This window comes from Perca flavescens, chromosome 16 (genome assembly GCF_004354835.1).
Source record: "Perca flavescens isolate YP-PL-M2 chromosome 16, PFLA_1.0, whole genome shotgun sequence".
Classification (NCBI taxonomy): Eukaryota; Metazoa; Chordata; class Actinopteri; order Perciformes; family Percidae; genus Perca; species Perca flavescens.
The window spans coordinates 4,213,618-4,226,880 of NC_041346.1; the positions used below are offsets into that span (position 1 = coordinate 4,213,618).

The window sequence follows — 13,263 nt, forward strand, 5'->3', positions numbered from 1 at the left end:
GATTCTCCATTCCGATTCTTTGAGGGGTGGAGTTGAAACAGGTCACATGCCTATTTTCACAAAGAAGAGGAAAGATTTATTTTGATTCAGTGGTGGTTTGCAGTTTGACGGGGCTTTTTCAATGTAAAATAAAGCCACACTAGAGCACCGCTTACTGTGCTCCAAGGCTGCAACCCAACAAGCGTCTGGCCGCTTCGGAAACCAAGACTGGCGCATTTGTTAAATTGGGAAGCGATGATCGGATTTGAAACCACATCCTCCAAACGATTGCCAAACGATTGCCCAATCCTACTCAACAGTGCTTCCAGTGGTCGAGTTTGATGCCAGACAATTAAAAAGACGAGGCTCCTTAACAACACTTGACGGCCCATCATTTTACTGGCTGATCAACATGCTGCTAAGTAACTGCTTCACTTAAATCAAACTCTTCTAGTATGAGTAGTCCCACGGTACTCACACTAACTAACAGCAGACAAAGCATTAACCAATGAGAGAAAAACTAAATGGCGCATTGATACGTACGTTTAAAGTTGAAACTAGGACGATCTGTTCAGGAAGTAATGCCTTGCTCTCAGGAATAAGGTATCATCGCGGACTGTTTCCCTGTTCTGGTGGTGAATAGAGAAGATTCAAGGTTGAGCAACACCTCTACTAAGCTTTAGGGTTCAATTTCTTCTCGAGCTCTCACCCTCACTTTAACCAACTTGTTTTGGTGTATTTTGACCGCACCTTTTTCTTAAGAGTCTGACGTTATTCACCCCATTGGCATTTGTGACCCTTAAAGGTGCTCTGTGGAGTTTTTATGTTGACATTTGATACATATTGTGTGTATGTTTCAAAAGTATAACAAACTTGCTGAATGCATTTCCTCACAAATATTTTAAAAGCTGATATTTTTTTTTTTGTATACATAAATTGCAGCCTGCAAATGTTTTCTAGCTCACAGGCTTCTTTTTTTTTTTTTTGTATACATAAATTGCTTTGTTTCATGCTACCAACTAACGATAAGTGGAATAGAGCAAAATTGCCAGCACAAATATATACTGAACAAAATTATAAACGCAACAAAACTTTTGTCTTTGCCCACATTTTTCATGAGCTGAACTCAAAGATCTAAGACTTTTTCAACGTACACAAAAGGCTTATTTCTCTCAAATATTCTACAAATCTGTCGAAATCTTTGTTAGTGAGCACTTCTCCTTTGTCGAGATAACCCATCCACCTCACAGGTGTGCTTTTGGCTGGCCACAATAAAAGGCCACTCTAAAATGTGCAGTTTTACTGTATTGGGGGGGGGGTCAGTATCTGGTGTTAGGGTTCATCCGTGAAGAGAACACCTCTCCAAAGTGCCAGACGCCATCAAATATGAGCATTTGCCCCCCAAGTCGGTTACGACGACGAACTTCAGTCAGGTCGAGAGAGAGAGAGAGGGATGAACCCTAACCCTAACACCAGATACTGACTGGTTTTCGGACCCCCCCACCCCCAATACAGTAAAACTGCACATTTTAGAGTAGTCTTTTATTGTGGCCAGCCTAAGGCACACCTGTGCAATAATCCTGCTGTCTAATCAGCATCTTGATATGCAACACCTGTGAGGTGGATGGATTATCTCGGTGCTCACTAACACTCACAAGACTTAGACAGATTTGTGAACAATATTTGAGAGAAATAAGCCTTTTATGTACATAGAAAAAGTCTTAGATCTTTGAGTTCAGCTCATGAGTGAATGGGGGCAAAAACAAAAGTGTTGCATTTATAATTTTGTTCAGTGTGTATATATATATATATATATATATATTAGCTCTGCCCACATGCTCTTGTATGTGGGTCCTTTTTGCTCATGAAAACATTGCTCCAAAACACTACTGGTAGTTAGTACTCCCCAGGGTACCTTAAAGAGGACTCTAACTAACTGGTTTCTTCGATAGCATTTCTCACAACGGGACGTTTTTGAATTAGGACATTGTTCTTCAAACAGCATTCACAATAAATGTCCTACTTTGCTGTTGAAGGCAGTGTCATGAATTCAGAATTAAGAAAATAAAAATATCTCAACCGTAGCTGTTGATTTTACTTTATAGAGTATATTAGCTGTCGTATATATTCATTTTCATACCAGTGTGGCATGGCAGATATACAGAATGTTACTGTTCTTAATACATCGTTTTAATACTTTAATTATAAGCCGTGCATTTTAGTTTAGTTCAGAAATGCGACAGATGAGTAATATGTTTTCCATTGTTCCAACATATTCGATACAGTACAGAAGGCCACCAGTTAATGAACACCAGATTTAAAACCGTTGCTGTATGCTGTGATTGGAGTTGCCTTTATATCCTTTACCTGAGTTAAGGATACTTAACTTAATAAGTTCTAAATAAAATTCATACACATGTACCATTCATATTACAAAATGGTCAATGGTTTATTATTCGTCATAGTTGTAACTAAACTTTTTTCCCCGTGTTGCCTAGTGCCTCAGCCAACAATTATTTCCATAAATCAGATGTTTTGTTTGACCAACAGTCTACATCTCAAACATATTCAATTGACAGTTATATCAAATGGAGTTAAGAAGCATTATATAAATATCAACGTGTTTGCAGATTTAAATTTCTGTCAATCAACACTCTATGCACTGTTAAAATGCCATCTTTAGCTCAGTGCTACAGTATCGTATCCCCCTTGGTTTCATTCTTCGAACATTGCATTATTGCCATTTTAATTTTGTTTTACCTTTTATTAAATGATCTAAATGGGGTTAAATGAGCAGTTTGAGCAGGGATTAAAACCCTCTGAGGACGAAAGACGCACCAAACGATGTTTGACAAAACTCCCACTCAAAAGGCGACATCACAAAATTTCATTTTCAGTTTTGGCTTATTTACTATTTTAATCATATATGACCATAATAAAGACTATGGTAAACTCATTTCAAGCACCGAAAAAAAAAATTTGTACAACACATCATAAGTTAAGGTTTGTTTTCAAAAGAGACTTGACGATATTCAACGAGCCAACATCGACGTTTCAGCTTTAACGCCAAATTATCTCTTCTCTAGCAAAAACGTGGGCGTCGCTATACAGAAAGCTTGTTTTTTTTTTTTTAACATTTTTAAATGAAACACATGAGTCGTCGGTTATATGCAAATACTTTAAAAAGGTCAATTTAAGAAGATATGTGAAAAATGCCCTTAGACCTCCGAGGTGGTTGGGTTGGAGCATGAAGCTTTCATTCACATTTTTCATTTATTGCACTCCTAAACCAGGGATTGCCAGGGCCGTAACAGCCATGCCTACATTACCATTGATAGAGCACATCCAATGTAAAATGTGTGATCAGGCATATTGCACAGTTGTTTCTAATATGTAGCACACTGGCACCTCAGTGTTTGCAGATGAAGCTGTTTCCCAGTATCAGCCTCTGTAGGCTACAGTGTGTCATTCATAAATAACTGTTAAGGATTTTGTTCATGAATGATGCCTAACTGATGTTTTTTTTAAGCTATTTCATACCAGTTGTGTTAGGTTTACCCACTGACTTGATTTCCTGGTTCTCATGTACAGTTTTTCTTTGTGTGATTTATGGGAATCTGATTGGTACAGCTCTATTTCTATCACTGTTTTACAGTCATGGTGGAAGTTAATGTTTAAAAATATTAGACTCACTTAATGTGTCTGTTTGGAGTTCAAATGTGTGGATACATAAAGAGGATTTACCATGCTTTCACGACATTTGCTGTGTTTTTAATTCTGAAGAATCACACCGTGTTTGATCGAATATCATAGTAGACGTGTGAACTTCTCTCTAGAGAATGTAGATTGATCACTTGGACATCTTAATTCTCCATCACCTATTCTCTCTAATTTAAAGTCATTGAATGTTTCAATTTATGCTTTCCCGGGAAGAAATAATGTATAGAGCTGAAGAAAAAAAAAATGGTTGTCAGTGACGGCAGGTAGCCACTGTTGGGGGTTTGACTGTTATTTATGAAGATGTATGTGCGGAAAACTAAAAGCAAAAAAAAAAAAAAAAAAAAAGTTAAAGTGAAATACTGCTTCAGGGGAACTGCTGTGTCACAAACTGTTGGAGATTTAATCTACTAATTTCATAATGTTTCTCTGTTATTGATTTTTTTGTAACTGCTGTGTAATCCAAAATGGAGTGAAGAATATTTGATCCAAACATGATGGGATTCCAGTTTTTCCTGCTCTAAATAGTACAGGCCATTAGTGTAAAGATATGAATAAGCAATAAAGATGGAGTGGTAAAAAATGGCATGCCTGTGTTGTTTTTCTCTTCATTACAGGTTATTAAATTGTGTTAATGAAGTGGTGAGCCTTGAACTCTGATATCTGACAAGGTACTCCCAGGTTTCCACAAGTTAAATTTAAATACCATTTGGAATGATATTTAAAGGGTAGCTAGTTTTTTTCAACCCTATGTTCCTATGTTTTTGTGTCTGTAAGTGACTGATGGAAACAACAATCTTTGACATTGGTCCAGTATTAAGCGAGATTGCTGCAGTCGTCAGCGACGAAACAAGCTACAATGTAAGTTAATAGGGCAAATGTCCAGCTTGTATTTATTTACCTTCACAAAAGTGCTAGTTTTGCCACTGACAGGCTCAGATTAATATTCTAAGTGTCTGACAATGTTATGGAAAGGATTTCTAAGGAGGTCGACCTTTCTGTTAAAGAGTAAGATCCTTTTTTTAAACATAAAAACATCGTCGAAATTGCGTTGGCTAAACCCACCAGACTCCATGTAAATAAACAGTTTAACAGTTTAAGCAAACATTTTAGCACTGTAAAATACACTTCATTCAAACAAAATAAAACTATGAAAAGCTGTTTTAGGTCATCTTTCCACTTTTCCAACCATCACAATTCTAGTTTTGGTTGAAATAAACACATAGTTTACCGATTTATTAAATTTGTTAGCTCTATACACGCTAAAAGTATTGTTTTAATGGAGTCTGGTGGGTTTAGCGCAAGCGACTTCAGAGCTGTTTCTGATTAAACATAAAGGTCTCAAAGAGGTTTTAAAGGTCTATCTCTGAAGGGATGCTTTCCATAATGTTGTCAGACACAGAATATTAATCTGAGCAGTCAGTGGCAAAACGAGCTCTTTAGTGAAGGTAAAAACAAGCTGGGCAATTGCCCTATTAACTATTGACATTGGAGCCTTTTTCGCCGCTGCCGACTGCAGCGATCTTCCTTAAAGGTGCGATATGTAATACTGACAGCTAGTGTTTAAAATAGTTACTGCAGTACAAATTCAAAATACTGGAGAGAGTCGTCTCGCCCGCCCCGTCCTCCCCAGACTTGAAGTTCACGTTGGTTGCCAGGCTGAGACCACGGCATCCACAACAATGTTGTTAGACGCTTGTCTTATATACTGTCTATGGTCTCACATAGCCAGACATTACTTCACAACACAGCAGAGTAGCTAACGTTAGAGGCTGGCTATAGAGCTCAACAGTCCCGCCCTCCACTGAGAGACCTTGGGTTCCGGAAGTAAATTTCCCATTCATTTCTCCCATTGACGTCTGGAAAAATCTGTATAATTGTTTTTTTCTTATTAATGTCCAAATTGCTTCTGGGAAAAAAAACTGCCCCTGAATCTGAAGGTGCGACTTCCGGCCAATCTTTATTGTGCCCAAGAGGCTTATTTTCAGAAACAAATCTGACTTTTGATACCCAAGTATTTTTTGGTGATCGTACTTGTTTACTTTTTCTTAAGTAGAGTTTTGAATTCATATATTCTACTTGTATTGGAGTATTTGTACAGTGTGGTATACATACAGTATTGCTACTTTTAGTTGAGTGAAGGCTCTGAATAGTTTTTCCATCACAGAAAACAATAAATGGAAACACACTAGTGACCATGATGTAGACCTATGTACAGATTATAGATACAGTAAAACATACGTATATGAATATATAACAAGATATAACAAGCAAAAAACAATAAAGAGTCAATGTGTCTGAGTGAGAGAAAAAGTCCTGAGAGTAGTAGTGTCCATTGATCCAGCAGTGCTTACAGTATCAGCTGTAAGACAGTGAGCACTTTTGGAAACTCTACAGCGGACCGCTGATCCAAAGCTGTGACACCAAGTGCTCCTTCACTGTGATGTTCAGCTGAGACTTGAGTGTATTGGGTAGTTTCTGTGTCATACAGATACACTGTTCCGCGGACGGCAGCATTAAAGTACAAACAAACATAGTCATCATAGTCATGGTCAGTTCAATGAAGTAGAAGTCATTCCCACATTGAGGACAACACAACACATTTCATATCTAAATAGGTAAGTAAGTAATAACATGCAGTAGTTTGTACTTTAAATCTACCACTCCTTACAGTAGCCATACTATGGAAGAGTATTAGGGCCACATGTGAAAAAAAATATTTGAGTTCTGAGTTTAAAGTCAGAATTCTGGGGATAAAGTCAGAATTCTGAGTTTAAAGTCAGAACTCAAATACTTGTTTTCACATGTGGCCCTAATCCTCTTCCGTAGTATACTGTATGGCTACTGTAAGGAGTGATAGATTTATAGCATAGACAACAGCAAGTCATTATTTAGTCAGACAAAATTCTCAGAATTATGAGAATAAAAAAGTTTTTTATTAGAACTCTGACCTCTTTACTCCGAATTCTGACTTTTTTTCTCAGAATTCTGACTTTAAACTCAGAACTTAAAGAAAATGTTTACATGTGGCCCTAATACTCTTCCGTAATATGCTGCACTGGTGATAGTATGAACCCATACCATGTGTGAACAGTGTGACGATGCCTGGCTCCAGTACTTAATCTTAACACACTGCCATGCCGTTTAATGACAAATTCTCAGCACAAAACCCACCCACTTACTGGAAAATTCCCAGAGCTTTTGGCCATGTCTTGTGGTCTTCATTAACTAATTGATTTTGCACAGTTGATATGAAGATGATTCAGTCGTTATAATGTGAAAGGTGGAATTGAGACTGACCTATACTGCAGAACCAGCTACTGCATTTATTGGGGTTTCCTTTCATTTTTCAGTATTAAATTTGTACACAATCCCCCAAATTTACTTTTATTTTCCACTATACTTAAACATGTCCTCCAAGCAGAATTCTGATTGTTTTTGCCTATTCAAGTCTCAAATCAAGTCACATATTGTGAATACTGCCATAGAATGACATTCCAATAATTGTCAATAATTTCACAGACATTTGAAATGCTCCATGAATTAAAGAGTCAGTTTCTCACTTTCCTCTAGTACAGGGGCGGAGCCAGATGTTGTAAACATTCGGGGCTCAGCCCAAACCTAAAGCAGTCGGGGCTGACATGCTCCCCTGGGAAGATTCTTTTCCCATTTACAGCAGTTATATGCACTTTTTCTCCAGTCATTTGAGATAATAGAATGCCTAATAATCTGTACATTGTTTATGGAAAACATGATAGTTGCCATGGATAAGAATAATCCTGTAGAGCCTACATTCTGTAATGTATCTAATTTTTCTCCAGCTGTCCTAATTCTCAAACCAGAACACAACAAATGTTAAGGATGACTCATTTGACTCCTGCCACCTAAAAAAGAGGCAAAAATGGATGTTCCTATTTTTAAATTGCATAACATAAGTAGTTGCAAGTTGGCAAAAAAAGCATTACTAATCTTGAAACCTATTTTTGTTACACTGTACTGGAGTAGAGTTCACAGAATGAATGTGTAGCTAACAAATCTGTGACTGTTGAATCCATCTGATAATAATCTGGGCTCCTCTAAAAGAATCATCTGCAAATAAAAAATCCCCAACAATGCTGAAATACTCTGAATTGACTTTTAAAGTACTCATATTATGCTTTTTGGCTTTTCCCCTTTCCTTTATTGTGTTATTTATCTTTTTGTGCACGTTATAGGTTTACAAAGTGAAAAATCCCAAAGTCCACCCCAAAGGAACTTACCATCTGTTCACAAACTGCTCCAAACCACTCTATTGTAGTCCTGCCTTTACTTCCGTAACCTCATGTGTGTAACCTCATGCTCTGCAACTGACAAGCTAGCAGTCCTTACTGCGAATGTGCTACTCCAACAAAGATGGAACAGAAGTGAGATGTCTCACTCTGTAGCTAAAACAGAGAGCTCAACACACAGGGTGAAAAGAGGAGCTGCAGCAATGTACTTTACAACAAAAATATGGTGTTGTTGTTGTTGTGGTTTAATGAAAATTAAACCACATAAACCTATTCTGGTACAACCTCTAAATACAATTATGAACCTGAAAATGAGCATAATATTAGCATTTTAAGCAAACAGAAGAACATTATAAAATTATATTAATAATTATTATAGATAGATAGATAGATAGATAGAGATTTTTTTTTATAAACCGTAAAAAATTTGGGGCTTTTGAGAAAAGAGAGAGTTAGCCCCCAGCTCCGCCCATGCTCTAGTAGTATTTAACCATGCAGATAGTTTTATTTTACTCAGGGTTTGAGATCTGTCAGACATTTCTACCTCCACTCCTCCATAATGGAATGGAATGTGAATGGAATCAGTAAACTCAATGCACGGTGTAGGCCAGGGATGGCGAACCTGTGGCTCTTGAGGCGTATGCGGCTCTTTGCCTGCTCCTTTGAGGCTCTTACTGTGTACTGTGTTATTGGTGGATTTTTTTATTTTTTACTTTTTGAAACATTTCAGATAAGTAAAAAAAAAAAAAGCATTTGAATGCATCTGCCAATACATTTGCCAATTATTTTAAAATAAAAAATAATGCAGCAGAGTGTTTTTATGGACAGATTCTGCAACCTGAGGAAAAACAGCTTCCTGATTAACCCTTTTACTGCTGAATCAGATTGTGTGAAAGCACCTCTAGTGATAAATGAGTGAAAGAGTCGCTTAGAGTGGCCACAACCGAGTACAACCAGACCTAAAAAGGATTGTGGATAACAAAGACTGTCAGGTTTCACACTGAGTCAATCTAAGAAAGAAAAAAAAAACTATGAAAACTGCTATGTATTATGACTTTCATTAGATCTGGAAGTCACTGTTGCTGTTGTAATGTGGACGTGCATGTGTTGTGTGGCTTTTTGCTATGGTGCGTGTTTTTTTGTGGCTCTTTATGCTAAACTGGTTGGCCACCCCTGGTGTAGGCTATAATCCACAGATTATTGGGAACAGTTTTCATTAAAACTAATCCATACAATGAATATTGTGTTGACATTGTATGAATACAGTTGTAGGCCTGTGTGTGGATGTGTAGTCGGAGGTCATCGTGGTACAGTACATGCTGCAGGGAGAAGGGAGTCGTGACTTACAGCCCGGTGCTGTGGTCACTTTAAACGCAGGGCGGAGAGCAGATTTCCGATCGTCCGTGAAGCGGATTAACGGCTTCAGTCCTTCAGTTCAGTCCTGCGTCTGCTGCTGCTACATCATCATCTCAGCTGATCCGGAGAATCCCCTCCGCGGGGAAACACAACAAGCCCTGCCTGTATGCTCAGCTCATCACAGCACCATGGATTTCAACGTCAAAAAACTGGCTTCTGGTGCAGGGGTCTTCTTCACCCGAGCAGTGCAGGTAAGCCGCAAATCATTTCCTGGACATCCGGGCAGCAGACCGAGCAGCCTCCAGTAACTGTAATATTACCGTCACACTGCAACTGCACACCGTATGGATGAAAAATAGCTGTGGGCCGTTAGCAGATTTTAAATAACAATTTTAAAGATGAACTAAGTTATAGACCTACTGTGCGTCGTGTATTTTGATGAGAACGGCCAGCGCTGTAAGCGGATAAAGGCTTGTCAATCCATTATTGATGGCTGTGATCGAGTGTGTCACCCGTAGACACCCAGCAGACTCCCCTCCAAGTCCTCGACAGGAACGAGCTTCTGAACAGACGCCAGGGACAAGGAGCTCTTTTTTGTGTGTTATTCATGCCTACCTGTCTCAATTAGCGGCCAATTCTATATTAAATAAAACTTGACACCAAACCCCCTTAAAAAACTGTCAATAATAAAACATGATTCCCTTTGTATTACAAACTGCGCAACTAGTACCAAACCTACCTTCACTGACGAATCGTTCGAGTTCACGTAGAAATTCGGCATCCATGTAATATACCAAAAATAACTCATTTGAAATTAGTTATCGATTTTTGTCATTAGTTCGTTGGTACAATCCAATACTTTCATTTCCCTTTCGAAACACATCGGTCGGGTGTAATCCCATATAAATCCTAAATTATCCCTAATATTACGTTCTCTTAGTCAACCATTTGTATGCCGAATGAATCTAAACTCCCTACCGATAAGTACAGCTGTCTTAAGTTATGATGTATCAAAACGTATTTTTCCCTATTATCGAAAAAGCTTCGAAGTAGAAGATTTTGCAAGGGAATGTTTGAGGGGCTATGTTCCCATCATCGCTGAAAGCACGTAGCAAAAATGTGGTATTTTACAGCTGCAATACATTGGTCAGATCTGAAACAAGCATGTGTAGGTATTAAATAAAATCATTAATCAAAAAAAATGTTTAGGTTCAAATTAATCTCTTAAAGTATGCTGGGCCAAAACATCACAGTATTTTAAGCCAACCCTGTTTTATTGGCATTTGAAGCATAAATCTTTGAGTTTTTCATTTGAATCCAATCCAACCATAAGACCTTTTTCATGGCATGACATGTTGATATGTCATAGTAGGAAAAGCACAGGTGTATTCAAACCCATTAATGATGGCTGCATTCCACTTAGGAGAGGCCCTGGTATTGTGCATGCTGACTCACTGAAATAGCTTACTGGGACACTTGGTGGAATTGAGCCTTCATTAAGATTATTAATTTCAGCTGTGCTTCTCCTACTGTGACAAGTCAAAATGTCTGCTGTGAAAAAGGTCCATTGTGCAATGTTTGATTGAATGGATCCATGAATGCAACAAGTTCAGATCACTTTTCTGGAGGTTGTCCCTTGGCATTGTGGGAAACAAAGGAAACCACAGACCGTAGAGGAAGTAGGCAAGACAGACTGAGGGAAAAACAACAGATGACAGCTTAGCACAGCAGAACTCCGTAACTGCCCACAACAATAAAAAGCCATATATGGAAGCAAATAAGAGACAAAAGTATTTTAATCAGAAAGCAGTTTATTGCCACAGTAGTGAAACTACATGGAATTTGCCTTGGTGATTGGGTGCATACATACAAACAAACAAACAAACAAACAAACAAACATATTAAACATTAATAAGAATAAACATGATGTAACATTTTTTCATACTGAATGAGAGATTGAACTCTCTGGAAATGGATGATGGAGATGTTCACATATGACGACTACGATGATTTCAGATTATAGGCAGTTTTATTCAATATTGAACAAAGGAGATAACCCTGTGTACACACACATGCTGCATGTACCCAAAGTGTCTCCCGATCTTAGGATTGAACATACATTTTATACTTTCTGGATCAGGAAAACCCTTATTCATGATCTCATCCTAATACTGACAGGTCCCCCTACTCTAATAGACTCAAACATCCTGTAGCCCCTTCCAAAGGCCATTTGTTACTCAGTTAGTCAATTAGTTACTCTAATTTGTTATTAACTTAAACATCTGAACCAGATGCCACCATCGCACGCACGGGGCCTCTTAGCCTCACTGTGATCTTCTTCCTCGATCATAATAACACATTATAGAACATATGAAATATGAAAATACATTTGAGTACATGCAGGCTTGATTATTTCACCTATCACTGACCGTAAGAAAAGTTCTACAAAGTGCTTGTATCCCATGGGCTGGACATTAAATGTTTAAAGGTTAATTATATACCCACAATCTAATTACCCCTCAGCTAACCTGGGGTCTTTGGGGCCTGGCCTGGGGCCTGGTAATCCAACCTTGCATTGTCTCCCATAGTCCCTTCTGAGTTTATTTTTTCGAGAACTGAGAACATGTGACATGTCATTTGTTCTGATCCACAGAACTGTTGTCAGTGAGGGTTTTGCCTTCTGCTATATGACAGTGACGGTGAATTTCTCTGTCATCTGTGTGGTTTTTAAGTCCAGCTGGCTGCTGCCTTCTGTCAGTCACACCGGGCACGTCTTGACTAGAGCTGTAACAATTCCAAATGTTGCTGTACAATTAAGTGTCTTAAAAAATAATTGCAATATAATTATCTCATTCAGTCAAATTGGAAAAAAAAATATTTATTTATGTATTACTTTTTTACACAAATTAAAGTTTTGGAATGAATTCCAGGATACATCTTTTGTTTAGCCATGTGACCCAGATAATGTAATAACACAAATATACAGCCTATGAAGTAAACCAAGCCTCTTTGTTATCATAAAACCTTTTTTAAACCCTCCCCATCTTTTTTGTTGCTATGAACGTTTTTAGGGTTAAGTGCCAACCACTAACAATTTAAATAATAATAAAAATACATAGTCCGACTAATCACTTATATAATTACAATTTGGCATATCTAAACAACATTAACAATTACCAGTCATCGCCTTAAGACCTTAGTTAATGTAAGCAATTAAGTGCGGTTAAACAAAGAAACTGCAATTATTTTTTTAATATACTGTATATATAAATAAAAAGACAATAATGTAATAATAGGTGGCCTAGTCTTGACTACAATGTCGACCCAATTAACTGATGTCTTTTCACTTATTAGATACTGTGTGTAGGCTATATATGTCCTGTTAGCTGTGAGAGACGTTATGTGCCTGCGATGTACACTCAGGATCTGGACTTTGTCTCCCAGTTCACAGAGGAGAAGCTGGGCCAGGCTGAGAAGACAGAGCTGGATCCCCACTTAGAGAACCTGATCACTCGGGCTGACTGCACCAAGAACTGGACTGAAAAGATCTTAAGACAAACCGAGGTGCTCCTGCAGCCCAACCCAAGTAAGAGAGGAAAAAAAGACATCTCCTCATATGGAGACCCAGATAAAACAAATGGCATTCATGGCTTTCTGGTTAGTCAGAAGTATAATTGAATAACTAAGAAAAACAATTGTAAAAGTAGTTGATTAATTTAAATTGAGTGTAAAAGAAATGAAATACATTATCCATTTGTATTCCTCAGGGACTCGTATATATTGTTTGAAACAATCAGTAGGCAAAAACGTTTGTCAATTTAAATTAATTAATTATCACATTGCAATTGTTTTTTTTTTTTAGCTCAGTGACACAATTTTGTCACCAAGCAACTTTTAATATTACACTTAGACATTCTTTTAGTCTTACATTAAAGGGATTTTT

At 37.8% G+C, this 13,263-nt stretch overlaps 1 protein-coding gene across 2 annotated transcripts in view; it reads left to right on the forward strand.

Moving 5' to 3' along the window:
• Positions 1 to 9,329: 9,329 nt before the first annotated feature.
• The window catches only part of sh3glb2b (SH3-domain GRB2-like endophilin B2b), a 50,833-nt gene continuing 46,899 nt past the window's right edge, over positions 9,330 to 13,263 (forward strand). The window contains exons 1-2 of one of the 2 annotated variants that reach the window (XM_028602190.1): positions 9,330 to 9,571; positions 12,765 to 12,906. In XM_028602190.1, coding sequence (XP_028457991.1) covers positions 9,509 to 9,571; positions 12,765 to 12,906 — 205 coding nt within the window. In that variant the 5' untranslated portion in view covers positions 9,330 to 9,508. The remainder of the gene's footprint in view (positions 9,572 to 12,764; positions 12,907 to 13,263) is intronic. The other variant, XM_028602189.1, reaches the window with a different exon arrangement.